This window comes from Bos taurus, chromosome 1 (assembly GCF_002263795.3).
Source record: "Bos taurus isolate L1 Dominette 01449 registration number 42190680 breed Hereford chromosome 1, ARS-UCD2.0, whole genome shotgun sequence".
In the NCBI taxonomy this organism is placed as follows: domain Eukaryota; kingdom Metazoa; phylum Chordata; class Mammalia; order Artiodactyla; family Bovidae; genus Bos; species Bos taurus.
The window spans coordinates 10760347-10787783 of record NC_037328.1 but is presented as its reverse complement, the minus strand read 5'-3'; the positions used below and the strand labels follow the sequence as shown (position 1 = coordinate 10787783).

The 27437-nt window shown below is 41.3% G+C and overlaps 1 protein-coding gene across 1 annotated transcript in view; it reads left to right on the top strand.

The window, feature by feature from the left end:
- The first annotated feature begins 225 nt into the window (after positions 1–225).
- The window catches only part of JAM2 (junctional adhesion molecule 2), an 82562-nt gene continuing 55350 nt past the window's right edge, over positions 226–27437 (top strand). The window contains exon 1 of the mRNA NM_001083736.1: positions 226–546. Coding sequence (NP_001077205.1) covers positions 480–546 — 67 coding nt within the window. The 5' untranslated portion in view covers positions 226–479. The remainder of the gene's footprint in view (positions 547–27437) is intronic.

Below are 27437 nucleotides of genomic sequence, written 5' to 3'. Positions count from 1 at the left end.
CCAGCGCCTCCCGCGCCCGGGCTCCGCGCCCCGGGGACAGCTGGCAGCCCCGCGCCGGGACCCGACACAAAGCCGATCAATCCCGGTGGCACGGGGGCGGGGGACGCCCCGCCAGGGCTTCCCTTCCGCTCCTCGCCTGCCTCCTCCGGCCCCCTCATTAGGAGCCAGCCGGCATCTCGTCCGGCTGCCTCCGCCTCCCTGCCTCCCCCCACGCCCCCTCCAAAATAGAACTGCCCAGACCCCCGCAGGCCCCGGGCTACACCAGACCCGCCTGTGGGCTGCGCGCGGAGCGGGCGCCCCTGGAAGGGGGAAACTGACATCCCATCAGAGTCCGCCCCTCCGCTCCGCTGCGCGCCGCTCTCCCCTCCCGCCCTGAGGAGTCCGGTGACCGCCACCACCACCCCGCGGCCGGCCTCCCGCGCTCCCGCCGCCGGGACCCTCAGCTTCCGAGGAGGCGCCAGCTCCCGACCCCCACGAAGATGGCAAGGAGGAGCCGCCACCACCTCCTGCTTCTCCTGCTGCGCTACCTGGTGGTCGCCCTGGACTGTAAGTTGCTGGGGTACCTCTACCCTCCCACCCAGTCCTGCTGAGACCAGCTTCCCCCAGTCTTCAGCCCCTAGACCTGGTCCTGGCGGAGGACTGTCCCCGGGACCTGGAACGGAAAGGTCCTCCCCCGGGCATCTGATTTCATACCCAGGGAGCCCACAATTTTGGATGCCTGTTGGGGCGGGGGTAGGGGGGAGTTCGGAGGTTTTCGGTTTATTCTAAATAATATCTGATTTGAACTAGTTAGAAAAAATTAAGGGTCCACACCAGCAGGTTCTCATATTCTGGAAAAGTTGGGTTAAGTTTTTAGACACAGGGACGTGACCAGAATGCAGAACTCACTAACTCCTTAGGAGATGCTAAGATCCCAAGATGGCATCATCACTCGGAGGCAGGGGCCGGCCACACTCTAAGTACCAGAGCTGGGGGCAGTGTTAGAGTTTTCTTGGCGTCTGAAGGTCCCATTTTTGGCGGTAATATGCAGTGCACTTTGGGGGCGCGGGGTGGGGGGAAATTCCTGGCTGCTGAACTAGAATTACTTTTATCCTCTCCACCTGCACATCTACATTCGGTTAGAGAAGTCTGGTCTGAGCGCCCCGGTCAGCTGTTGTGTCCTCAGGGGACTTCCAACGGGATGGTTGTTAGAAAGTTAGAGAAGCTGGATGATCGAGTGGCTGGGGGACGTCCCAAAGCCAATTTCACAGGATGGTTCTAAACAGGATTGTTATGGATCCTGGGCTCATAAGATTTAAAATCCTGTTAATATCTCCTATTATTTTGTTTTCCTCCCGTTAACTTTTTAGAAAAATGGAGGAAATTGCAATAGATCTTAAGCACTTAGGCAACGAAGTTTTCCGTTTTCTTTGGTTTTTCCTTTTTTGGCTTTTCTTTTTCGTGTCCTTTTATTTATTTTTAATGGGATGGATTATTATTGTTGCTATTCAAGTTCTGGTAATAGAATACTTAAAATAACCTGCAGGATGAGTGTTTAATAACATAATATAATGACTTTAATCTCACACCCTCATTGCCTAAGTTGCTCAGCTCAACCTGATGTGAGTTTTTGTCCCTTATTGGGGAAGAAGGTGCAAGTTGTCTCAGTGAAGGGACGTGCCTGACTTATATATAGAAAATCAAATCAGAAAGTCAAGGCTTCACAATAAAACCATTATGCGATTTTGAAATATCAATTGGTGTCATGTTGAGCACACAGAGAGAAAAATCACTAATGCCAAAAAGCAACAAAGAGACAGGCTGGAGGAATTGTAACAAAACCACTAGGATAATTATATATTTCACTGACAATCTTAAATTTCAAGTCAAAGGATTGACTCTAGAATGATCAGTAATTAAAAACAGAGAAAATGGTTTTACTCTGGTATTCCTATACAGTAATCAAAATAGAAACAGTACACCCTAAATTTGAAATTGGAGTCAAGAAATAACCCAGAGGCAAACACAGGCTTAGATGAATAAGCAAAATAAGCTCTTTTACAAGCTTTGAGTAAAGCTAACACATTGGCCTGTCTAATCCTGACTCCTATGGGGATTAATCTGAAAGTGTGCAGGGATCTTTTTTGTATTGTTCCTGGGATGTCAAAGGCCTGGTATTGCAAGAATGTTTTCTTTTGTTTTAAAATTTTACAATAGTTTAGACTTAAAGAAAAATTGCAAAGGTGGTATAGGGAATTCCCCTAGATATGGCACCCACTTCCCCCTGTTATTAATATTTTAGATTAGTGTTACAGAATCAGTCACACAGTTACAGAATTAGTATTGATACGTTATTACGAACCGAAGTCCACACTTTATTCAGACTTTCTTCATTCTTCCCTAGTGTCCCTTTCTGTCACAGGAGCCCATTGAGGACACCACAGTACAGTTAGTGGTCCTGTTCTTAGGCTCCTCTTAGCTGTGGCAGTTTCTCAGACTTCCCTTGTGTTTTTTTGTTACCTTAACACGTTTAGGAGTATTGGCGAAATATTCTGTAGGATGTCCCTCAACTGGTGTTTCTCTGATACTTTTCTTATGACTAAACTGGGTTTATGGGTTGTGGGAGGAAGATATCCAAGATAAAGTATGATTTGCATCACATCATATCAAGAGTACATCCTGTGAACATGACTTATCACTGTTGGAGTTACCCTTTATCACCTGGCTGATGTAATACATATCGGTTAACTTCCCCTCCCCCCACTTCCTTACTGTATTTTTTGTAAGGAAGTCATTATGTGCACCCCACACCTAAGGAAGAAGAGTTATATTCTACCTCCTTGAGAGTAGAGTAGCTCCATAAATTATTTGGAATTCTGCTTGAGAGATGTGTCTCTCCCCCTTCCTCCATTCATTCATCCATTCATTTTTACATCAGTATAGGCTTATCAATATTTATTTTGCACTTTGGATTATAGTCCAGTAATTTTTTTTAATTAATTTATTTTAATTGGAGGCTAATTACTTTACAATATTATAGTGGTTTTGCCATACATGGTCATGAATCAGCCATGGATATACATGTATTCCCCATCCTGAACCCCCCTCCCACCTGTCTCCCCATCCCATCCCTCTGAGTCATCCCAGTGCACCAGCCCTGAACACCCTGTCTCATGCATCGAACCTGGTATAGTCCAGTAGTATTTTATTTATTTATTTTTTTACAATCTAAACTGTCCAACTTTGGCCATTGAGAGTTCTTTAAATTGGTTCCTATATCCCTTTGACATCCCCTCATCACTGTGTATGTATGTGTTTTTGTTTGTTTTTAGCACTTTCTTACTTTCTAGTACCACGGAATGCTCCAGGTGATCCTGTATATTTTCTGCTTCAGTTCCAGAATTAGCCATTGCTCCAGGGATCCCTGGTTCCTGGATTGGAGAAAACATTAGACACCGAGGTCTGGCACTGTGTACATTCATTGCTTTTAGGGTGTTGAAAAAAATAAGAATGCTCGTTGAGACTAAGTTTCACTCCACTATCCTATTTGTGATTTATTGACTCAGGTGTCACATCCAGATTCAAAAGCTATTGTTGTTGTTCAGTCACTACTTTTTTGTTCTTTGAGACTGTTTCACTCCACTATTCTATTTGTGATTTATCCACTCAGGTTTCATGTCCAGAGTCAAAAAATATTGTTGCTGTTCAGTTGATAAGTTTTGTCCAACTCTTTTCCACCCCATGGACTGTGGTCCACCAGGCTCCTCTGTCCATGGGATTTCCCAGGCAAGGATACTGGAGCTGATTGCCATTTCCTTCTCCAGGGGATCTTCTTGACCCAGGGATAGAACCCATGACTCCTGAATTGGCAGGCGGCTTCTTTACCCCTGAGCCACCAGGGAAGGCCCCCAAAACTGTACGGAAGGCTAAATCTGTACTGAAGGAACAGTATCACACTGTTCCTAGGATTTCCTTGTATATTCTCTTTTTAAGTTCTCAACAAATGCGTGAGATAGAACATATCTTCAACTTATAGAAAGGGTCCCTAAGGCTCAGAAAAGCTAAGTTACTTGTCTAAGCTCACTTACTTAGGCTGGAAAGAGGTGGAACTGAGATTTGTTCTGAGAATATCAGAGAATTTGTTCCATAGATAACTGGCCATCACTCCTTTCATTTTTTCAAGTACTTGGCCCTTTTTTGCCCCTTCATTCAAGAAAAGATAGTAGATTCCTTATGCTGTATTTATATATTCAATTTCTTAATATTCATCCCATATATGACTGTGCCACTCTTTTATCTCAATCCTATTCTGTATAATATCATGCTCATTCCCATTCTTTCATTTTACATCTATCTGTCAATATTCTTTGTTTCTTTTTTGGTAGTCAGGAGAATTGCTTTTTGTTGTCATTGCTGTTATTTAAATTCTGATTTCAGCATACCTGTTGATAAATGGACATTTATTTGCACGTTTAGTTGAATTATATTTTTCTTTCCCACTAAAATGAAAGCTCCATGAGGGAAGACATGTCTTGATGTTTGATCACCACTATATGTCCAGTGCTGAGCAAAGTGCTTGGTTAATGGTATGTATAAATATACATCAATTAAATGGGAAGGGATGTGGAGTAAGTGGAAGAAATATATGGATAGAATTAATGATTGCATTATAAATCATTAAGCTCTAATTTATTCCAAGGAGGTGAGATGTCAGAGTTCTCTGAGGTGACATTTAAGACAAGGAGTTGAATTTGAATGAGAGCAGTGTGCTGTTCTTGACTCTACACAGCTAGTAGCAGCTGGTCCCCAGATCTAGACTGGAACCCAAGCCAGGCAACTTGGTCTGAGTCTCTAATCTCTTACCAACTGATAAGGACAGTGGAGGGAGAGAGAGGTTTGTATCTTCTGCAAAATTATAAGATTCTGTTTTTATGATGGAACTGACCCAAAACAGCACTCCAGGAAACCAGTGCCAGGAAAATTCTGCCCTCTGTCAACATTGCTAAGAACAAAATATCATAATCAGTTTGCCGAGGAGAACTTGTTCCATCTTGGCATAGTCAAGATGAATGCAAAGGCCATATTGGGCTTGCTGGTAGACCTGATAACCATTTCAGTACTGTAACAAACATGACATTAGAAAGGGAGAAGTCAAAAGCAAAAATGTCAGCATAAAGAGAACATTGAGTTCCCTATGGCGGAGGACACTCATTTATCCCTCCCCAGGGCTTCCCTCATAGCTCAGTTGGTAAAGAATCCGCCTGCAATGCAGGAGACCCCAGTTCAGTTCCTCGGTCCAGAAGATCCACTGGAGAAGGGATAAGCTACCCACTCCAGGATTCTTGGGGTTCCCTTGTGGCTCAGCTGGTAAAGAATCCGCCTGCAGTACGGGAGACCTGGGTTCGATCCCTGGGTCGGGAAGATCCCCTGGAGAAGGGGAAGGGTACCCACTCCAGTATTATAGCCTGGAGAGGTCCACGGGGTGGCAAAGAGTTGCCACAACTGAGTGACCTTCACTTTCCCTTTCAGGAACAGCTCAAGGGGAGAAGCCCATATGAATGTACATACATTTGCTCTGCCCATGGTTTCTATCACACCAGCTTCCTCCAGTGGGTCTCTTTGGTAGAAAAGATGTATTAGACCACAGAGGCAAGAGATGCTGTGTTTAAGTCACACCAGTAGAAATCTGTAAAAGCCATTGTTTAAAATAACATTTCTTTACATCTCGTAGCAATGTAGTGACAGCACCGCTGAGCCAATACTCCAGAGTACCTGTATTGCCAGACTGATGTTTTGAAGAAGATGAGGGGGTGGGTGGAAAAGAGGAATCAGAATTTGGGTGAAGTGCTTTCTCTGGCAAAAAGAGAAAACTTAAAACTGGGCACTACTTTCTTGGAAGTTGTTACTGAGGTCAGAACTCTCTTATTGCCACAGTAATAAATTATCATACATTTAATACAACATAAACCTTTTATCTTAAAGTTCTAGAGGTCAGAAGTATGAAATAAGTCTCCCTGGGCTAAAATCAAGGTACGGAGAGGCAGTGTTCCTTCGAGAGTTTCTAGAGAGAACCTGTTTCTGTGTCTTTTCTAGCTTCTAGAGGCAAGCCATGGCCCCATTCCTCCAGATGCAAACCAGCAATGCCAGGCTGCCATATCTCTGGTTCTCTGTCTTCTTCCTCCTTCTTCCATTTATGTGTGTGCATTCTCAGTCACTAAGTTTGTGGCCTCCTGGACTGTAGCCCACCAGGCTCCTCTGTCCATGGACTTTTCCAGGCAAGAATGCTGAAACAGGTTGCCATTTCCTACTCCAGAGGATCTTCCCAACCCAGGGATCGAACCCAAGTCTCTTGCATCTCCCGCATTGGCAGGCAGTTTCGTTACCACTGTGCCACCTGGGAAGCCCCTTCCACTTAAAAGGACCCTTAAAATTGCATCAGGCCCTCCTGGGAAATCTAGAATAATCTACTCATCTCAAGGGCAGCTAGTTAGTGACTTTAATTCCATCTACAACCTTATTTCCTATTTACCATGTAAAGTAACATATTTATAGGTTCCTGGAGTTAGGCTGTGGACGCCTTTTGGGGGACCATTATTCTGTCTACCACACCAACCAAAATCAGGATTGTGAAATCAGTGCTGTGGCCAAGAACATTCTAGAACCTATGGAGCAACCATAACTCTTCCTTTTCAATTATATTGCTGCTTATATATTTCCATTTTGGGGGTTGTATTTCAGATGGCATAGTGTACTGGTAAAGAGCATGTACTCTTTGCGACTCTTTGCAACCCCATGGACTATACAGTTCATGGAATTCTCCAGGGCAGAATACTGGAGTGGGTACCCTTTCCCCTCTCCAGGGGATCTTCCCAACCCAGGGATCTAACCCAGGCATCCTACATTGCAGACAGATTCTTTACCAGCTTAGCCACAAGGGAACTCCAAGAATACTGGAATGGGTAGTCTATCCCTTCTCCAGGGAATCTTCCCAACCTAGAAATTGAACTGGGGTCTCCTGCATTGCAGGCAGATTCTTTACCAACTGAGCTATCAGGAAATCCCCTTTAAATTATATTGCTGCTTATATATTTGCATTTTGGGGGTTGTATTTCAAACGGCATAGTGTACTGGTAAACAGTGTGTACTCTAATGCTGAACTCTGTTCATTTACTAGCTCTTTGACCTTGTACAAGTTGATTTGACTTTTATGCGTCAGCTGTAATAGTGATAATTCCAATAACAGTACCAATAACCTCATAGAGGATGAGGGAGAAAGAAACGTGTCCACCCGTGTAATGCATTTAAAAAACAGGTACCGTTATTATTGTTAAATTTGGGGAGCCATTAAGTTAAGCAGACCACCTGACCTGCCTCTTGAGAAACCTGTATGCAGGTCAGGAAGCAACAGTTAGAACTGGACATGGAGCAACAGACTGGTTCCAAAGAGGAAAAGGAGTACATCAAGGTTGTATATTGTCACCCTGCTTATTTAACTTATATGCAGAGTACATCATGAGAAATGCTGGGCTGGAGGAAGCACAAGCTGGAATCAAGATTGCTGGGAGAAATCTATCAATAACCTCAGATATGCAGATGACACCACCCTTATGGCAGAAAGAGCCTCTTGATGAAAGTGAAAGAGGAGAGTGAAAAAGTTGGCTTAAAGCTCAACATTTAGAAAACGAAGATCATGGCATCCAGTCCCATCACTTCGTGGCAAATAGATGGGGAAACAGTGGAAACAGTGGCTGACTTTATTTTTCTGGGCTCCAAAATCACTGCAGATGGTGATTGCAGCCATGAATCTGCAAGGAAATTTATGACCAACCTAGACAGCAAATTAAAAAGCAGAGACATTACTTTGTCCACAAAGATCTGTCTAGTCAAGGCTATGGTTTTTCCATTGGTCATGTATGGATGTGAGAGTTGGACTGTGAAGAAAACTGAGTGCAGAAGAATTGATGCTTTTGAACTGTGGTGTTGGAGAGGACTCTTAAGAGTCCCTTGGAGTGCAAGGAGATCCAACCAGTCCATCCTAAAGGAGATCAGTCCTGGATGTTCATTGGAAGAACTGATGTTGAAGCTGAACTCCAATCCTTTGGCCACCTGATGTGAAGAGCTGACTCATTTGAAAAGCCCCTGATGCTGGGAGGGATTGAGGGCAGGAGGAGAAGGGGACAACAGAGGATGAGATGGTTGGATGGCATCACTGACTTGATGGACATGGGTTTGGGTGAACTTTGGGAGTTGGTGTTGGACAGAGAGGCTTGGCATGCTGTGGTTCACGGGGTTGCAAAGAGTCGGACATGACTGAGCAACTGAACTGAACTAAAGTTAAGCATTCGTATTATCCCTCATAATGGATTTCTGACATTTTTGAGAGTCATAGACAAAAACTACGCTGTTTCATAAGCATTGTACTAGTTTAAACAGCTTTGAATGAACCAGTAAGTTTCATTAACTTTCATTATTTTAAGAATTTATTTTAAGGACTTCCCTGGTGGTTCAGTGGTTAAGACTCTGTGCTGTCATTGCAGGGGGCAAAGCTTTGATCCTTGGTCAGGGAATTAAGATGCCCCAAGCTGCACATCATGGCTGAAAAATAGAATAAAATAGCTAGATAAAAACTTTAAAATGTAAAAAAAATGGAATACTTTTTAAAGTTTTATTACAAAACATACATTCATCTCTATATCTATGAAGGGGCATACTGGGTAAAGAAGATGGAAGAGACCAATAGAGCCAACGGAATGCACAGCTGTCCTTGGGGCAGAGTGAGAAGAAAGAGGGTGAAAGAATAAAAGAAGTTCTGTAGGGACAGAGTGTGCACAGCAGCGAGGTGCGAGGCAGCAGGTGGAGGTGGATGCACATATTTAGGATTTGAATTTATAGCAAGGAGAAGCCAGCGAAGGCTTTTGAACACTGAATGTCAGTCTGATTTGCATTTCAGAAAGAGAACACAGTGGGTGGAGGGTGAAGAACGGGCAGAATAGGGTAGGTGGGGAGTTGAAGTGGGGAGACAGTTGGATGCAGTTGGAGTGGTCGACAATTACTTGCTAAGTATGTCTTTTTAAAAAAAGTATTTATTTATATAATTGGTTGTGCTGAGTCTTTGTTGCTGCTTGGACTTTTCTCGAGTTGCGGTGCGTAAAACTTCTCATTGCCATGGCTATGAGAGTTTTCTTGTTGCGGAGCACGGGCTCTAGGGTGACTGGACTGCTGTAGTTGTGCCTCCCGGCTCTAGAGCACAGCATCAGTACTTGTGGTGCAGAGGCTTAGTTGCCCTGCCACATACGGCATCATCTCTGATGAGGGATCGAACCCATGTCTCCTGCCTTGGCAGGTGAATTCATCACTGAGCCATCAACAAAGGCCCTAAGTATGTCTTTTACATCATTTACTGAAATATATACAAACACAATCATATATCATCAACTATGTACAGGTACCCACAGAAAATGGTTTGATTATTTGAAATGTAGTTTATTCAATTGAATCAGGGATTTGAAGAAAACTGCTCTTTGGTTTTTAAGGGATTTAAAAAAAATCATGTATATTGCAGGTGTTTCCAACTTTATGTTCAGTTTCTAATGTATAAACATAAAACATAGCTCCTTGGGTTACCAGTAATATGTCTCTTCTTTCAATGTTGTTCTCTTTTCCACTGCCTGAGTTTGTCTCCCAATAGGATTTTTTTAAAGTATTTTTAGAGTTTCCCCAAGTTACCACCCTTAGAAGGGTGATTTGATTAGATGTGATGGGAAGAAGAGTGGCTTTCTGTATTACTAAGAGTGTGAGTATGTGCATGAGAGACAGAGAGGGAGACAGAGAGAGAGAGAGAGACGGAGAGAGAGAGAGGGAGGATGTGTGTGTTCAAATGAATGACTGCTGACCGAACCACAAAACCCTACTCAGAATCTTCAAACCGGTAAGTAGATCGGAAATGTTCTGCAGTTTGAATTTTCCTATGTTTTATGAGCAGAGAAGCAAAACAGTATCCTGAACCTATGAAGTAGGTCAAGAGCTACTCCCTGAAGTGGAACCCTCCTCCATTGCTGGTGGGAATATAATTTGGTGGAGTCACTGTGGAGAACAGGACGGAGGTTCCTTAAAAAAATATAGAACTACCAGCAATCCCACTATTGGGCATAGATCAGGAAAAGACAAACTCTAATTTGAAAAGAAACATGTGCCCCGTTTGTTCACTGCAGCATTGTTTACAAGGGCCAAGACATGGAAGCAACCAAAACGTCCATTGACAGACAAACGGACAAAGATGAGATGGTACATACATACAATGAAATATTACTGAGCCGTAAAAAGAATGAAATTATGACATTTGCAGCAACATGAATGGATCTAGGGATTATTATACTAAATGAAGTCAGATAGAGAAAGATAAATATCATATAATATCAGTTGTATGTGGAATCCTAAATTTACAAAACAGAAATAGACTCACAGACATAGAAAACAAACTTACTGTTACTAAAAGGGAAGGATGGGGAGGGATAAATTAGGAGTTTGGAATTAATAGATACACACTACTATATATAAAATAAACAAGGACCCACCATATAACACAGGGAACTATATTCAGTATCTTGTAATAACCTATAATGGAAAAGAATCTGAAAAAGAATAGATGTAGATACGTTCACTTTGTTATATAACCGAAACTAACACAACATTATAAGTCAACCATGTGTCAATTAAAAAATAATGATTTAAATAACATTTTTAGGAAACAGTATTGAACAGCTCCTGCAGACTCTATAATGTTCTAAGGGATAGAATTTGAAGAGTCCTGATTTAAAGCATACTTTAACTCCTGGAAATTCCCTAAAACTGCTGAATAGAGGTAAACACTTCACTTTAAGTAAACAGGGGTCATTTATGCCTGTCCAGCTGCTTTCTCTAAATCTTCAGAGGTTCTCCTTCTGCTTTTGTTAACATTATTAATAGCCCAATGGGAAAGAAACTTTGTGGAGAAAAATGTCAAATATTTCCTTCAAGAAACTGGAAGTGGGGAAACATGCAAGAGTGGACTATACGGGAGTAAATAAAGTGCTCTTGAACGATTCCATGATTAAAGAAATAGCTACTCTCTTAGCTGTCCACTGTCTGGACTCAAAACGTCCTGAGCAAGAATCCTCGCGAGTATAATAGACATGAGTTTTAGTCCTTAACTGAACAGTCTTCTTTCTCTGACTCTCATATGTCTTTGGCATCAGGATTTTGTTTCTCTGGAAAATCTGTTTTGTTTTAGTTTTTAAAATATCTCACAAGGACGGTTTGGGACCGATTTGTCTTTGTATTTATACAGAGTGAAGAAGCCTAGCTGGTCTCTCTCCTTTATGCAAAGTGTTTCCAGCTTGCTGGCTTACATCTTGTTAAAATAGTCTTTGGCTGTCTTCAGTTTTAGCTTTCCTCACACTGTAAAAACTCGCTCTCTGCTTTATGATGTACATAACCAGAGCCGAAAGCAGAGCACTGTTAAATGCACTTACTTACATGTTTGACAAAATTTATGTATGTGATGAATTCAGATATCACAGAAAAGTTGTCAAATGACAAATAAGTGTATTTTCCAGTCCTTCTGACTTCTATTCCATTCCCACTTTCTTTATTTGATATTTTAGTTGAGGTGTAGTTGATGTACAATATTATATAAGTTTCAGGTGTACAACAGTCACAGTTTTTAGCAGTTACACACCATTTATAGTTATTATACCGTATTGGCTGTATTCCCTGTGCTGTGCAATATACCCTTGTGGCTTGTTTATTTTACACTCAGGAGTTTGTACCTCTTAATCTCCTACTCCATCTGTCCCTTTCTGTCACTCCCTCCTTTAGTAACCACCTCTCTCCTCTGGTGTTTGTAGTCTATACCTGTGAGATTGTCTGTTTTTTGTTATACTCACGAGTTTGCTTTATTTTTTTAGATAGCATATATGTGATATCCTACAGTAATTGTCTTTCTCTGTTTATTTCACTAATCATAATACCCTCCAAGTCCACCCCGTGGTTGCAAATGATGACATTTCCTTCTCTTTTTGTGGCTTAGTAGTATTCCATCATGTGTGTACACATTCCACGTCTTTATCCATTCATCTGTTAATAGGCATGTGGGTTGCTTCTGTATCTTGGCTGTTGTAAATAGTGCTGCTGTGAACATTGGTGTACATGTATCTTTTCGAATTCGTGTTTTTGTTTCTTCAGATACATACCCTGAAGTGGAATTGTTGGGTTACAGGATAGCTTGTATTTAATTTTTTAGGGAACCTCCATGCTGTTTTTCACAGTGACTGTACCAATGTCCATTCTTAACAATAGTGTGCAAGAGTTCTCTTTTCTCTACTTCCTCATCAGCTATGTAGCCCACTCATAAGTTTGTTGCAAGTGATTCCAGAAAGACTATGAGGGGAAATATAGTTCCAGCATATATGAGCGTACTTGTAGCATTTCTTTAAAAATAAAAATCAAATTTTACTATGCTTAATGTTCTGCATGTTCCAACAAACCATATCATATTATGTATAGTATTCTGTGCTTTCCTACAAAATTCTATTTTTACTAGTAACTAAAGCCACAACCCAGGCTTCCAAGGTGGCACCAGTGGTAAAGAACTCTCCTGCTGCAGTGCAGGAGACCCAGGTTCAATCCCTGGGTTGAGACAATCCCCTGGAGGAGGACACGGCAACTCACTCCAGTATTCTTGTCTGGAGAGTCCCATGAATAGAGGAGTCTGACAGGCTACAGTCCATGCGGTCACGAAGAGTTGGACATGACTGAAGTGACATAGCACGAAACCACAACCCAAAGCTAGGTCGCCAAATGGGAATCGTGATAACATATTGAAGAGACCTTTTAAAAACCCGATAGCTCAGTTGGTTAAGAATCCGCCTGCAATGCAGGAGACCTCAGTTTGATTCCTGGCTTGGGAAGATCTGCTGGAGAAGGGATAGGCTACCCACTCCAGTATTCTTGGGCTTCCCTTGTGATCCAGCTGGTAAACAATCCGTCTGCAAATTGGGAGACCTGAGTTTGATGCCTGGGTTGGGAAGATCCCCTGGAGAAGGGAAAGGCTACCCACTCCAGTATTCTGGCCTGGAGAATTCCATGGACTATGCAGTCCATGGGGATGAAAGAGTCAGACACTACTGAGCAACTTTCACTCAATTGCTGGCCAGAGAAGAGAGGGCCGGTTGGTGAGCATGTGGGAGGAATTGGAAGATTAGTATTGACACATATACACTATCGAAACTGTACTGTGAAATAGTTCAATAGTAGAACTGATGAGAATCTACTGTATACCACAGGGAACTCTCTTCAATGGTCGGTGGTGACCTGAACGGGTAGGAAGTCCAAAAGGGAGGGGGAATATGTATATGTGTGGCTGATTAATTTTGCTGTATAGCAGAAACTAACATAGCACCATTGTAAAGCAACTATACTCCAATATAAATTAATTTTTAAAAAACATACAGAAAAATACTTTTTTGTAACAAAAAAAAAAAACAAAAAAAAAAACACCTTATGCCAAGATGCAGTAGGGACGATCTTCTAGTTAAAATCACTAAAATATAAGTAGTGAAACCAAGTGATATAACACAACAGAGGGAAATAAACTCCCAAACAAGTGATCAAAACTAGAAAGAGAGGAATTCCAAGGAGACCCAATGAAAAAATCCATAGAAGAAGAGAGTAAGGGCTGACACCCAGACAGGGCGGAGACACCAGCTCCAGCTAAGATTTACAGACAAGTGTGAGCCGCTGCTATTTTTAAAAGAGACCAAAGAAGTAATGACCACAAATAAAATTGGAACATGTTGAACTACTGGAAAAGTGCTAAATTTGAAAAGAGAGAATTGTGTTTATGTTTTAAAAAAAACGCTCTAGAGGCATTTTAAAATAGAGATGGATTTTAATCAGAAGTAGAATGCACACCATGAAATAAACGGTGACTCAGGTGTAAATAAACACTGATCTGTTTAATCCAATAATTACTGGTCACTGGTAAAGACCCTGATGCTGGGAAAGATTGAAGGTGGGAGGAGAAGGGGACGACAGAGGATGAGATGGTTGGATGGCATTACCGACTCAATGGACCTGAGTTTGGATAAACTCTGGGAGTTGGTGATGGACAGGGAGGCCTGGCATGCTGTAGTCCATGGGGTTGCAAAGAGTCCGACATGACTGAGCAAATGAACTGAACTGAACTGAATTATTCTATTATTTAATCCAATAATCTAAGCACAGTGAGCTATTCCATAAAAATATGATAAAAGTTTTATGTAAACTGATTGGGGTTGTGGGATCTTTGTACTTTGACCCCATATAATGCTTTTGGTGCCAGAAGAAGTCAGGTTCTTTTGTGTTTGTGTCCCAGCTGTACCTGTAAGTGTGTGTAAGGGAGTGAACCTCTGTGCCATTTTACCTAGATACAATGTTGTGAGACTTAGATGGAGAAACAGTGGAAACAGTGTCAGACTTTATTTTGGGGGGCTCCAAAATCACTGCAGATGGTGATTGCAGCCATGAAATTAAAAGACGCTTACTCCTTGGAAGGAAAGTTATGATCAACCTAGATAGCATATTCAAAAGCAGAGATATTACTTTGCCAACAAAGGTCCGTCTAGTCAAGGCTATGGTTTTTCCATTGGTCATGTATGGATGTGAGAGTTGGACTGTGAAGAAGTCTGAGTGCCAAAGAATTGACGCTTTTGAACTGTGGTGTTGGAGAAGACTCTTGAGAGTCCCTTGGACTGCAAGGAGATCCAACCAGTCTATTCTAAAGGAGATCAATCCTGGATGTTCTCTGGAAGGACTGATGCTAAAGCTGAAACTCCAATACTTTGGCCACCTCATGCGAAGAGTTGACTCATTGGAAAAGACTCTGATGCTGGGAGGGATTGGGGGCAGGAGGAGAAGGGGACGACAGAGGATGAGATGGCTGGAAGGCATCACTGACTCGATGGACATGAGTTTGGGTGACAGGGAGGCCTGGCGTGCTGCAATTCATGGGGTCATGAAGAGTCGGACATGTCTGAGCTACTGAACTGAACTGAACTGAATGTTCCTCCTTTCCAAGGCACATCTTTGCTACCATTGTTGTCCTTGTCCAAATGTTCTCCATGTTGCCAAACGCAATTGCCTTCTAAAGGTCTAACTCCAAAATCCCTGACCTCTTCTTTTAAGCCTTTCCAGCCCATCCATTCTTCAGAGCCAGAGTCTCCTGCTCATTATAATCCTGGTGCTCTTGCCATGTAGCTGCTTCTCTACAGCACTTGTTGGGCTGTACTCTTACCATTTTACACCTGCATCTCTGGACTGTGAGTTTGCTGAGGGCAGAGACAACACATCTTTGTGTCCCTGGAACCCAGCATAGTGGCTAGCACACAGTAATAACTGGTTAAAAGAAATTAAGTAACCTGGAGTTTGTGTATTTGCCTCAGCTTCATAAAACTACAAATTTTTTTAGTAATGAAAATCCCAGGAGACATGTAAAATTCATAGTCCTTAATGAGTGCATTCAGAAAAGGCAGAGGAACCAGAGATGAAACGGTTGGATGGCATCACTGACTCAATGGACATGAACTTGTGCAAACTCCAGGAGATGGTGAAGGATAGGGAAGCCTGGAGTGCTGCAGTCCATGGGGTCGCAGAGTCAGACAGGACTTGGCAACTGAACAACACTTGGCAAATGAATGCGTAATTTTATTGCTCCTCAAACTCTCTCCTTCCTTATTAACTGTGACCTACCTAGAGTTACTGGGAAGTATAGGGATAGGTCTGCCTTAAACAGGTGCTGATTACCTGATGCCTCCTTGTATCATAATAACACATAAGCTTCTCTTGAATTGATAAGCATTGATTATAAACTCATGAATCAAACAGTACCTCCTTAGATAAAACACAACATAGGATGTTAGAGAGTTTTAAAAGAATTCTCTGGAGCAAGGGATTCCAGACTTTCCCCTCATGGTCCTATCCCTTTGCCACTCAGTTGGTATCATAGCAGTTCGTGTCCCCAAAGAGACAAGCACTTAATGTTATTTTATTTGTTAGTGTTTTTATTTATTTATTTGTGCCAGATAGTTGGGGCATGTAGGGTCTTCTCGTTGCAGCACAAGAACTCTTACTGTGGCCTGTGGGATCTAGTTCCTCAACCAGGGATCGAACCTGGGCCCCCTGCATTGAGAGCTCAGAGTCTTAGCCACTGGACCACCAGAGAGGTCCCAAATGTTTCTGAAGAGAGATGAGAGGACAGGGCCTGATAAAGTGATCTTTATCTCTAAACCAAAGATGGTTTCCCTGGGCATTCTTGTTCAGTAACCATAACATCTTCTTGTGGGGTCTGCTCAGTAGCACTGAAAAAACTTCCTCAGAATCCAGGTGACTCATCATCTTAGTCCAGGGGTATTATCACATAGTTCAGCATCAGGCAAAGGCCAGGATTAGATATATCCCAAGAATCTCAGCTCTGTTGTGCTGCTCCCCCGCCCTCCACCAAAAGCTGTCTGAGGATGCTGCGATGTTCAAAAATCACTGTTTGGATCAGTGATCCTCAATCTTTTTTTTTGATTCTGTATTCTACTTTTTTTTTTTTTAAGAGAATATGTCCCAACGTTAAGTTTTTGTTTGTAAATTATATATGTGTGTTTTTGTATCAATATTTTACATTAATTATAAAATGTACATAAAATAAATATTAGATGAGATGATGAAAAATAAATAAATGCTCATGCCTTTGGGTGGAAATGAGGTGGTGGTAGCCTTATATTATAGAATTTGATGACACCTCTATATTAAAACACTGTGGAACCGGTACATGAAGAGGCTGACAAACGGATGGAACAGAATATGAAGTCTAGAAAGTGGCCTAAGTTCATTTATAGATTTAGAAAAGTTAGGGATGAAGATGGGCTTCCCAGGTGGCATGGTGGTAAAGAATCTGCCTGCCAATGCAGGAGACGCAAGAGATGCCAGTTCAGTCTCTGGGTTGGGAATATCCCCTGGAGGAGGAAATGGCAACCCATGCCAGTGTTCTTGCTGGGAAAAACCCCATGGGAAGCTTGGCAGACTGCAATCCATGGGGTCCCAACAGAATCGGACGCAATTGAGCAGCAGTAACAGTAGCAGGGATAAAAAGAGCTCTATCTATCTATACTGACATTTTTCTATGTCTGCATCCATCCATCCATCTGTTTATCTACATATAAAATGGTAGCATCTCAAACTATCGAGAATTCTTAATAAATATTGTAATAACAGTTGTGCAGCGATTTAAGGGAAATTGGATCTGATCCTGATAGTGTACATGGAGGTAAAGTCCAAATGATTCAGAGATTTAAATGTACGTAGATAAGTAAATAAGACCATTGCTGCTAAGTCACTTCAGTCGTGTCTGACTCTGTGCGACCCCATAGACGGCAGCCCACCAGGCTCCCCCGTCCCTGGGATTCTCTAGGCAAGAACACTGGAGTGGGTTGCCATTTCCTTCTCCAATGCATAAAAGTGAAAAGTAAAGTGAAGTCGCTCAGTCGGGTCCGACTCTTAGCGACCCCATGGACTGCAGCCCACCAGGCTCCTCAGTCCATGGGATTTTCCAGGCAAGAGTACGGAGTTGGGTGCCATTGCCTTCTCCGAAATAATACCATTACCCCCCAACAAAACAAAACGAAACATGGTACATTCTTCTATGGACTGGACTGTATATCCAAAGAGTGTTTGCATGAAAAAATACTATACACAAATCAAAGGTTAAATATTTAATTGGCAAAAGATGTTTGCAATTTAAGCCTCAACCAAAGAGTATTGTCACTGATATAACAAAGAGGCCCTAAAAATGGAAATAAAAATAAAAAGAACAGAATAGAAAAATGGCTGTGGGTGCACACACACATTTACACATGCACGCGCTAGCGTGCACCGGCAAGCCCCAGAGAGTTCCCAGAAGAACAATTCAAATGGTTCTTCAAGCGAGAAGTTCTGGGGAATTCCCTGGTGGTCTAGCGGGTGGGACTCTGAGCTTTCGATGCCGAGGGTCTGGGTTCAGTCCCTGGTTGAGGACCTCAGATTCTCCAAGCTTCTCAGCGAAACAAACAAAAAACTGCGAAGTGTGAAGCTCTGTTCAACATAACTTGAAATGTAAATAAACCACCAAAAAGACAGCATCTCCTGCCTCGGATTAGCAAGAATTAAAACATGTAACTCATCTGCATACTCTGTTATTCAGGCTGAGTGGAAACAGGCATTTCACACAGTCCCGATGGGCTGTGCAGTGATGTGTCTGCTCTGAACTGGAGTTCAGCAACATACAGAAGAATTACATATCTACCCTTTGACTCATCAGCCCCCCTACGGGGAACCAGTTCCAGAGCTGTACGTAACAGGACATGATTCATGCATGGTATTATTTATTTCAAAACTATTTATTATAAAAAATTGAAAATCAGATACCCATCAAAAAGAGGTGGCCAAATAAATATCAGAAATTATTTATTATTAAAAAGATAGAAAATAATCAAATCCCCATTAATAGGGGATTAGCTGAATAAATAACAAAATGGTTTGCAATGCAGTCACAAATAGGAATGAGGGTGAGCTTCATATATGGACATAGTGAGTGAAAAAAGCAAGGTGCAGAACTGTATGGTTGCACAGGCTACCTTTTTCGTAAGAAAGAAATACTGGGAAGTTAAATGAAAACTTTTCAAAGTGGGTGGAAGGGACAGGAATAGGATGGATTTCCCTTAATAAATTATTACACAGATTTGATTTTGAAAACTTTAAGATTATATTTAAAAGACAAAATTCATTAAAGCATCCGTCTCTGAAAATTGAAAAAGGATGGAAAGAGATGAACCTACCGTGTGTCAAATCAGAGAGGTAACCACACAGAGGAAAGAATTACTCCAGTTTGAGCTTAGCACTTAATATTACACCGAATAGTAGGATGTACTTTAAGGATGAATAAAACTACAAATACTTTTGTAACCTAAAGTAATTTCAGATAGTGGTTTTGCTCTTTTGAAACTACTTTGTATTACAAACCAATTCAAATCAGTGGTTTATGAATACAGAGAGATCAAGATTTTCAGTGTGGGAAAATATACTATCGGGTATATAATATTTTTAATGCTGAGAAAAGCCCTATAATGTTATATTTGAACTGAAAATAGCACTATGAACTCATCATGCTCTTTTCAGGAGCAAGAATTTGAAAAAGAATATAGATATGTATGTATATAAGTAAATCACATTGCTGTACACATTAAACTAACAACATTATAAATCAACTATACTTGAATTAAAAAAAATAAAAATACAAAAATAGAGCAACACATTTCTTGTGTCTGTCCACTAAAAAGGCCTAAATGAAATCACAGCTGTTATCAGTCAGCTCTTATGAAGTAATAAGTAATCTCCAAATCTCAGTAGTTTGCAACCGTATGCATCATTTTTGCTGGCATTCGATTTTGGTGGCTCCAGGTCAGCTGCTGGATCTCTGCTCTGTACGTCTCCTCATTCCAGGCCTCGGGCTGAAGGAGCTGGCCCCGTTTGGGAGAGACAGTCCTTGTGGCCAAGGGCAAAGCAGGTGGTGGTGTTTCAGTTGCTCAGTTGTGTCTGACTCTCTGTGACTCCATAGACTGCAGCACACCAGGCTTCCCTGTCCTTCACTATCTCCCGGAATTTGTTCAGACTCAACGTCCATTGAGTCGGTGATGCCATCCAACCATCTCATCCTCTGTCATCCCCTTCTCCCGCCTTCAATCTTTCCCAGCATCAGGGTCTTTTCTAATGAATTGGCTGTTCACATCAGGAGGCCAGAGTATTGGAGCTTCAGCTTCAATCCTTCTAATGAATATTCATGACTGATTTCTTTTAGGGTTGACTGGTTTGATCACCTAGCTGTCCAAGGGACTCTCAAGAGTCTTCTCCAACACCACAGTTCAAAAGCATCAGTTCTTCAGCGCTCAGCCTTCTTCATGGTCTAACTCTCACATACATACATGGCTACTGGAAAAACTATAGGTTTAACTATACGGAAATTGTTGGCAAAGTAATGTCTCTGCAAAGTCAGGAGGCAGAGCTAAATCACGTAAAATCTCTGAAAGCTTCTACTTAACGTGGTGGATGTGCATTAGTTAAAGCACATCACATGGCCAGACTGTGGACTGGGGTAGGGGAGTATATTCTGCCTGCCAGAATGCCCTAGAAATCATGTGATAATAAGTGGGAAGGGAATGAGTAGTTGGGAATAATAATATAATCTATCTTAATAAATGTGCAAAGATAAGAGAAAAAATAGAATCTAATTATCATTATCTTACAACTTGTAATTGGTTTAGGGTATGATTATTAATGGGTAAAAACATTAGAAAATCTATCCTACAACTCTATAAAAATGATCACAGAAAGACTGATTGCTAAATGCCATTACACACTGGCAGTGAGTAGGGATTTTTGGAGGAACATCTGACTGTGTTTAGAGTTGCGCATATATAAGATGGGACATTTTGTTGCACCAAAAACCAAGTTAGAACTCCCAAAGCTACTGAAGATGTGTCTATAAGACACAGGAATCAACATAAAAAGGCTCCCTTTGGCCAAATTAGAAGCAATTTGAGAGTCAAAATATTTTTTAAAATATTGAATGCAGTTGACTTAAAGATGTTGGACATATTTTTTAAATATATTAATTAAACAGATACCAAAAAGAGAAAGTAAAATAATAAATTAAAAAAACACACAGTTACCACTCTGATCACCATCTTAACTGTCAGTTGCTTCTTACTCTGATAGTTGGCAGTCAGTAGTAAGGCGCTGTGCTGATTTCCTTTATGTTTACCTATCTAACCACATAGCCTGAACAAGGAAAGGGTCTTCTTTATAGAATTCAAGCTAATAAATGTGCAAAGATAAGAGAAAAAATAGAATCTAATTATCATTATCTTACAACTTGTAATTGGTTTAGGATATGATTATTAATGAGTAAAAACATTAGAAAAATGGTTGATGGGAAAGTTTACAATAGAAGGAACAGTCTGTTCATCACCTGAAATCACTAGTTAATCTTACCCTCATTAAAAGTGGGATAACCAAAGGTTCAGTGATACCATAGGAAGGATATAGTGTTAGGAAGCAATGTAGTATTCTGGCGGGCATTTGTGCTAAATTACTTCAACCATGTCCAACTCTGCGACCCCATGGACTGTAGCCCACCAGGTTTCTCTGTCCATGGGATTCTCCAGACAAGAATACTGGAGTGACTTGCCATGTACTCCTCCAGGGGATCTTCCCAACCTGTGTTTCCTGCACTGCATAGAGATTCTTTACTGCTAAGCCCGTAATATTTTTGACCATCCTTCAAAAACAAAACAAAAATGACCTTCCCTTCAATCAACCCTCTAGGCAAACTGACTTCTTGAAGGTGAGTAGATGCATAGTATAAATGACCCCAGAGATCAGATCAGTCGCTCAGTCGTGTCCGACTCTTTGCGACCCCATGAATCGCAGCACGCCAGGCCTCCCTGTCCATCATCAACTCCCGGAGTTCACTGAGACTCACATCCATCGAGTCGGAGATGCCATCCAGCCATCTCATCCTCTGTCATCGCCTTCTCCTTCTGCCTCCAATCCCTCCCAGCATCAGAATCTTTTCCAATGAGTCAACTCTTCGCATGAGGTGGCCAAAGTACTGGAGTTTCAGCTTTAGCATCATTCCTTCCAAAGAAATCCCAGGACTGATCTCCTTCAGAATGGACTGGTTGGATCTCCTTGCACTCCAAGGGACTCTCAAGAGTCTTCTCCAACACCACAGTTCAAAAGCATCAATTCTTCAGCGCTCAGCCTTCTTCACAGTCCAACTCTCACATCCATACATGACCACAGGAAAAACCATAGCCTTGACTAGACGAAACTTTGTTGGCAAAGTAATGTCTCTGCTTTTGAATATTCTGTCTAGGTTGGTCATAACTTTCCTTCCAAGGAGTAAGCGTCTTTTAATTTCATGGCTGCAGTCAACCCAGAAACTGGGTTTTTCTACAGAATAACTGACCAGGTTTCTGCAACAAGTCAATGGCATGAAAGGAAAAAAAAAAAAATTAAATGGAAGACAGAGTAGGTTAGGTCTTTAAAACAAACAAGATTAAAACAACATAAAAATGAAACAAGACAAAAAGCCTACAAAGCCAATATAATGCTGAGACATGGTTTGGATTCTGATTCAAATGAGACATCGAGGAAATTGGTTAGGATTGGATATCACGGGGTTGCAAACAGCAGGATGTGACTGAGTGAGTGAACAACAATAAAAGGAATTATTTTAAATTTTGTCGGCTGTTCTAATGATGTTGTAGACATATGTCTTCAATTTGAGTTGATACTTACTTAAAGACGCTTACTCCTTGGAAGGAAAGTTATGACCAACCTAGATAGCATATTAAAAAGCAGAGATATTACTTTGCCAACAAAGGTCCGTCTAGTCAAGGGTATGGTTTTTCCAGTGGTCATGTAGGGATGCGAGAGTTGGACTGTGAAGAAAGCTGAGTGCTGAAGAATTGATGCTTTTGAACTGTGGTGTTGGAGAAGACTCTTGAGAGTCCCTTGGACTGCAAGGAGATCCAACCAGTCCATCCTAAAGGAGATCAGTCCTGAGTATTCATTGGAAGAGCTGATGCTGAAACTGAAACTCCAATACTTTGGCCACCTCATGCGAAGAGTTGACTCATTGGAAAAGACCCTGATGCTGGGAGGGTTGGGAGCAGGAGGAGAAGGGGACGACAGAGGATGAGATGGCTGGATGGCATCACCAACTCGATGGACATGAGTTTGAGTGAACTCCGGGAGTTGGTGATGGACTGGGAGGCCTGGCGTGCTGTGATTCATGGGGTCGCAAGGAGTCGGACACGACTGAGTGACTGAACTGAACTTACTTAAATAATAAAGAAAATAATTTAATGTGTGTGATTTGCTTGAAAATTTCTCACCAACAAAAAAGCAATACATGTCAATGTGGCAAAGTCTTTATAACAGTTTTTTAAAACCAAATAATGAGATATGGGGCTTATTGTTCTGTTCTCTCCACTTTTGTGTCTATTTGGAAATTTTTGACAATAAAAAACTACTTAAACCCATAAAAACAAAAAAAAGGAATGTGAAAAATACATGGAAATTCTAATATTTTCCTTTACCCCTCTGGGCTTTCTTGTACAATCTTCCTTAAAGCCTCCAGCTTTAAAGAGAAAATAAAAAGACCAAAGTGAGTATACTTAGATATCTGAAACATCTGTTCTCTTACACTGTACCTTTTGGCCAGGGTAGTCAGTATAAGAAACCAACATTCTCTTTAAATAGCCCCCTTTTAAATATAATTTATCTTTTTCACACTACTAGTGTGAAATGCTTACAAACAAACAAGCAAATACCATGTCACTGACTGGAACTCCTGGTTACACAATAAAGTCTGTGAGTAAATTCATTGCATAACAGCCATGTTTTTCTTCATGATGTAGCCCAGACCTTCCAGTTCATTTCTTTTGAAAGGGACTTTAATATTTTATTCCCTAAAATGTAAAAGTACCCATTAGGTGAGTGCATGTCACATCCATAGACCAATGGCAAGAAAAGGTGAGAGTTGATTAAATTCCTAAATATTTAGATTTTTTTTCTCTTGCATATATTTCATGGAGGCTGATTCAGTTAGGTCTTTCTCATCAAGCATCTGGCTCTTACAAACAACAGAAGAGAATACGTGCAGCCTTCTTACAGGGTAAGGGCATATCCAGCAATTGACATCAACTCAAACACATTTCAAAACTGCTCAAACTGTCTAATATATTTGACTAATGTTCAAACCCACGTCATTAATTGAAGCTACATCGCTTCAATTGTGTCTGACTTTGGCGAACCTGTAGACTGTAGCCCACCAGGCTCCTCTGTTCATGGGATTCTCCAAAATGAGAATATTGGAGTGGGTTGCCGTGCCCTCCTTCAGGGGATCTTCCTGATTGAGGGACTGAACCTACATCTCTTATGTCTCCTGCACTGGCAGGCAGATTCTGCACCACTAGCACCACCTGGGAAGCCCTAATAACTTCATGTCAAATTCCAAATGAGTTTTGCATGATTTAATTTCCCGTATTCCTTGAACCCTGAAGACTCCAAAGCTCTGATGATTCTCTAGAGAAGACTGGTTGTTGGGGGGAAAAACAGAAGAAATAGAGGCAGTTGGAAGCCACCTAGAACCTCTGTCAGCAGCTTATGCATACTAGCAATGCAGTCATTTATGTCAGAAGCTATTTTTAATACTTGCTCCCAAACGCTGTGAATTCATGAGCAAGAGACTATAGAAGTTAATAGAGGATAGAGTTTCACTTCAACTTCCATTTCATTATTTCTTAGTTTTGGAGCAAGATTGCATCTCAACCTTCCAATAAAGTTTATATTTAGAGTCCTCATTATTTGAACAAGCACGTTGTATCTCTTTGGTTTAGTTGCTAAGTCTCTCTCCACTCTTGCGACCCTACGGACTGTAACCAGCCAGGCTCCTCTGTCCATGGAATTCTCCAAGCAAGAATACTGGAGTGGGCTGCTGTTACCTTCTCCAGGGGATCTTCCTGACCCAGGGATCAAACCCGTGGTCTCCTGAATTGCAGGCAGATTCTTTACTGGCTGAGCTACCAGTCCCATTTTACACATTAAACTATTTATCTTTAACAGTGAGACACCAAAATCTGCTGAGGAAGGATGAGACCAGTCCCAACTAGCCTTTTGCTTTACATGGGTTAGAATGGTGGAGGAAATGAATTTTAAAATTATTAGAAAATAAAAGGACAATAATTTTAGAAATGGGATACGGAGGTACTTTTTAAAAAAATAAAGCTAAGTTACCTCACCAGGGAGTGTGCTGAATAGAAATGTTTCTTTTCAGAGGACAATGGATTCCCACCTTTTACCTGAAAGAGTATTGGTTACTTTTTCCCTGCTGGGGTTACTCCAGAGCATGTTCTTTCATACTGACTGGTATGACGGACAGAATCACCTTCATTTTTAAATTAACTTTATAAAGCATATTTCTAATATCTATCTGACAGTGACACATTGTTGAATCTATAGATTAAATATCCATATGAAATATCTCCACTGAATGGTTCAAAGAACTTCCTTATGTTTTGAACCATAAATTTCAAATTTATTCACAAGAAGCAAAAAGTATGATGTGAATAAAATGGAGCTTGGGATCCAAGGAACTAAGATTGTGCTGTTCTGTGCTGAGTAATGATATGGCTATTTTCCTTATTTCTAAAAAGAGGAAGACAGTTTGATTTAATGATGATAAGGTTCTTTATGATCCCTGGGTCAGGAAGATCTCCTGGAGGAGGAAATGGCAACCCACTCCAATATTCTTGCCTGGGAAATCCCATGGACAGAGGAGCCTCGCGGGCTATAGTCCATGGGGTCACAAAGAGTCGGACATGACTAAGAGTCTAAGCGCAATGTTCCTTATAATTTAACATTTTATATTTTTAAATAAGGGGAAATGTACCATATATAGCCTGTGATGATAAAGTTATTTTGTGTGGAGTTGTGAACATGTTTTTATTCTAAACTGCCTCTATCAGAGTTTTTATTGGTTAGAACACAGTTCAGTTCAGTCACTCAGTCGTGTCCAACTCTTTGCAACCCCATGAATCACAGCACACCAGGCCTCCCTGTCCATCACCAACTCCTGGAGTTCACCCAAACTCATGTCCATCGAGTCCGTGATACCATCCAGCCATCTCATCCTCTGTCGTCCCCTTCTCCTTCTGCCCCCAACCCTCCCAGCATCAGGGTCTTTTCCGATGAGTCATTTCTTCACATCAGGTGGCCAAAGTATTGGAGTTTCAGCTTCAGCATCAGTCCTTCCAATGAACACCCAGGACTGATCTCCTTTAGGATGGACTAGTTGGATCTCCTTGCAGTCCAAGGGACTCTCAAGAGTCTTCTCCAACACCACAGTTCAAAAGCATTAATTCTGCAGCATTCAGCTTTCTTTGTAATCCAACTCTCACATCCAGACATGACTATTGGAAAAACCATAGCCTTGACTAGATGGACCTTTGTTGACAAAGTGATGTCTCTGCTTTTTAATTTTCTGTCTAGGTTGGTCATAACTTTGCTTCCAAGGAGTGAGCATCTTTTAATTTCATGGCTGCAATCACCATCTGCAGTGACTTTGGAGCCCAGAAAAATAAAGTCAGCTACTGTTTCCACTGTTTCCCCATCTATTTGCCATGAAGTGATGGAACCAGATGCCATGATCTTAGTTTTCTTAATGTTGTGCTTTAAGCCAACTTTTTCACTCTCTTCTTTCACTTTCATCAAGAGGCTCTTTAGTTTTTCTTCACTTTCTGCCATAAGGGTGGTGTCATCTGCATATCTGAGGTTATTGATAGATTTCTCCTGGCAATCTTGATTCCAGCTTGTGCTTCCTCCAGCCCAGCGTTTCTCATGATGTACTCTGCATAGAAGTTAAATAAGCAGGGTGACAATGTACAGCCTTGACGTACTCCTTTTCCTATTTGGAACCAGTCTGTCGTTCCATGTCCAGTTCTAACTGTTGCTTCCTGACCTGCATACAGGTTTCTCAAGAGGCAGGTCAGGTGGTCTGGTATTCCCATCTCTTTCAGAATTTTCCACAGTTTATTGTGATCCACACAGTCACATTTGTTTTAAAAGGAGTAAGACGGGGTGCCCAAAGTGGCTTGGTGTTCATGGAGCTCATATCTTCCTGTGTACTCTGTTTAAAGTCTCTATTTGATTCAGTAGGAAACAGGGAGCTGATGCCAGTTTTGATGAGTGAAGCAATACACCAAAAAATGATATTTGAAGTAAACAATCATTTTAACCCTTTACCTATGGAATAAAGAGGAGGAAAGAGGTAACTTTAGCCCAGGTATTAGGTAATAGAAGCCAAGATTAAAGTGGCAGCTGTCAAAACATTGTTTAAAGAGAGTTAAATCCAGAAGACATTTAAAACAGAAATTCAGAGACTTGAAATTCAGAGACTTGTGCTCCAGTGGTTAAGACTTCGCCTTCCAGTGCAGTGACTGCAGGTTCAATCCCTGGTCTGGGAGCCAAGATCCCATAGGCCTTGTGGCCAAAAAACCAAAAACATAAAATCATAAATCATATTGTAACAATTCAATAAAGACATCAAAAGAATCTGCAAAAAACTATAATGAAAAACAATAAAATAGAAATTGGTAAGTCTTAGTGGTAGATCAAATATAGGGGACATCAAAGACACCAAAACAATACTTGTAAATGTGAAGAACCGGAGAAACTGTAATATTTAAATGGAATAGAAATGATTTCTTTTTATACTTCAGGAGGCAACAAAATAGTCAACTAAAAACGTCTGTTAGGCTAATGGAAAGAGGGTGAGACATGTCACTCCTCTGTAC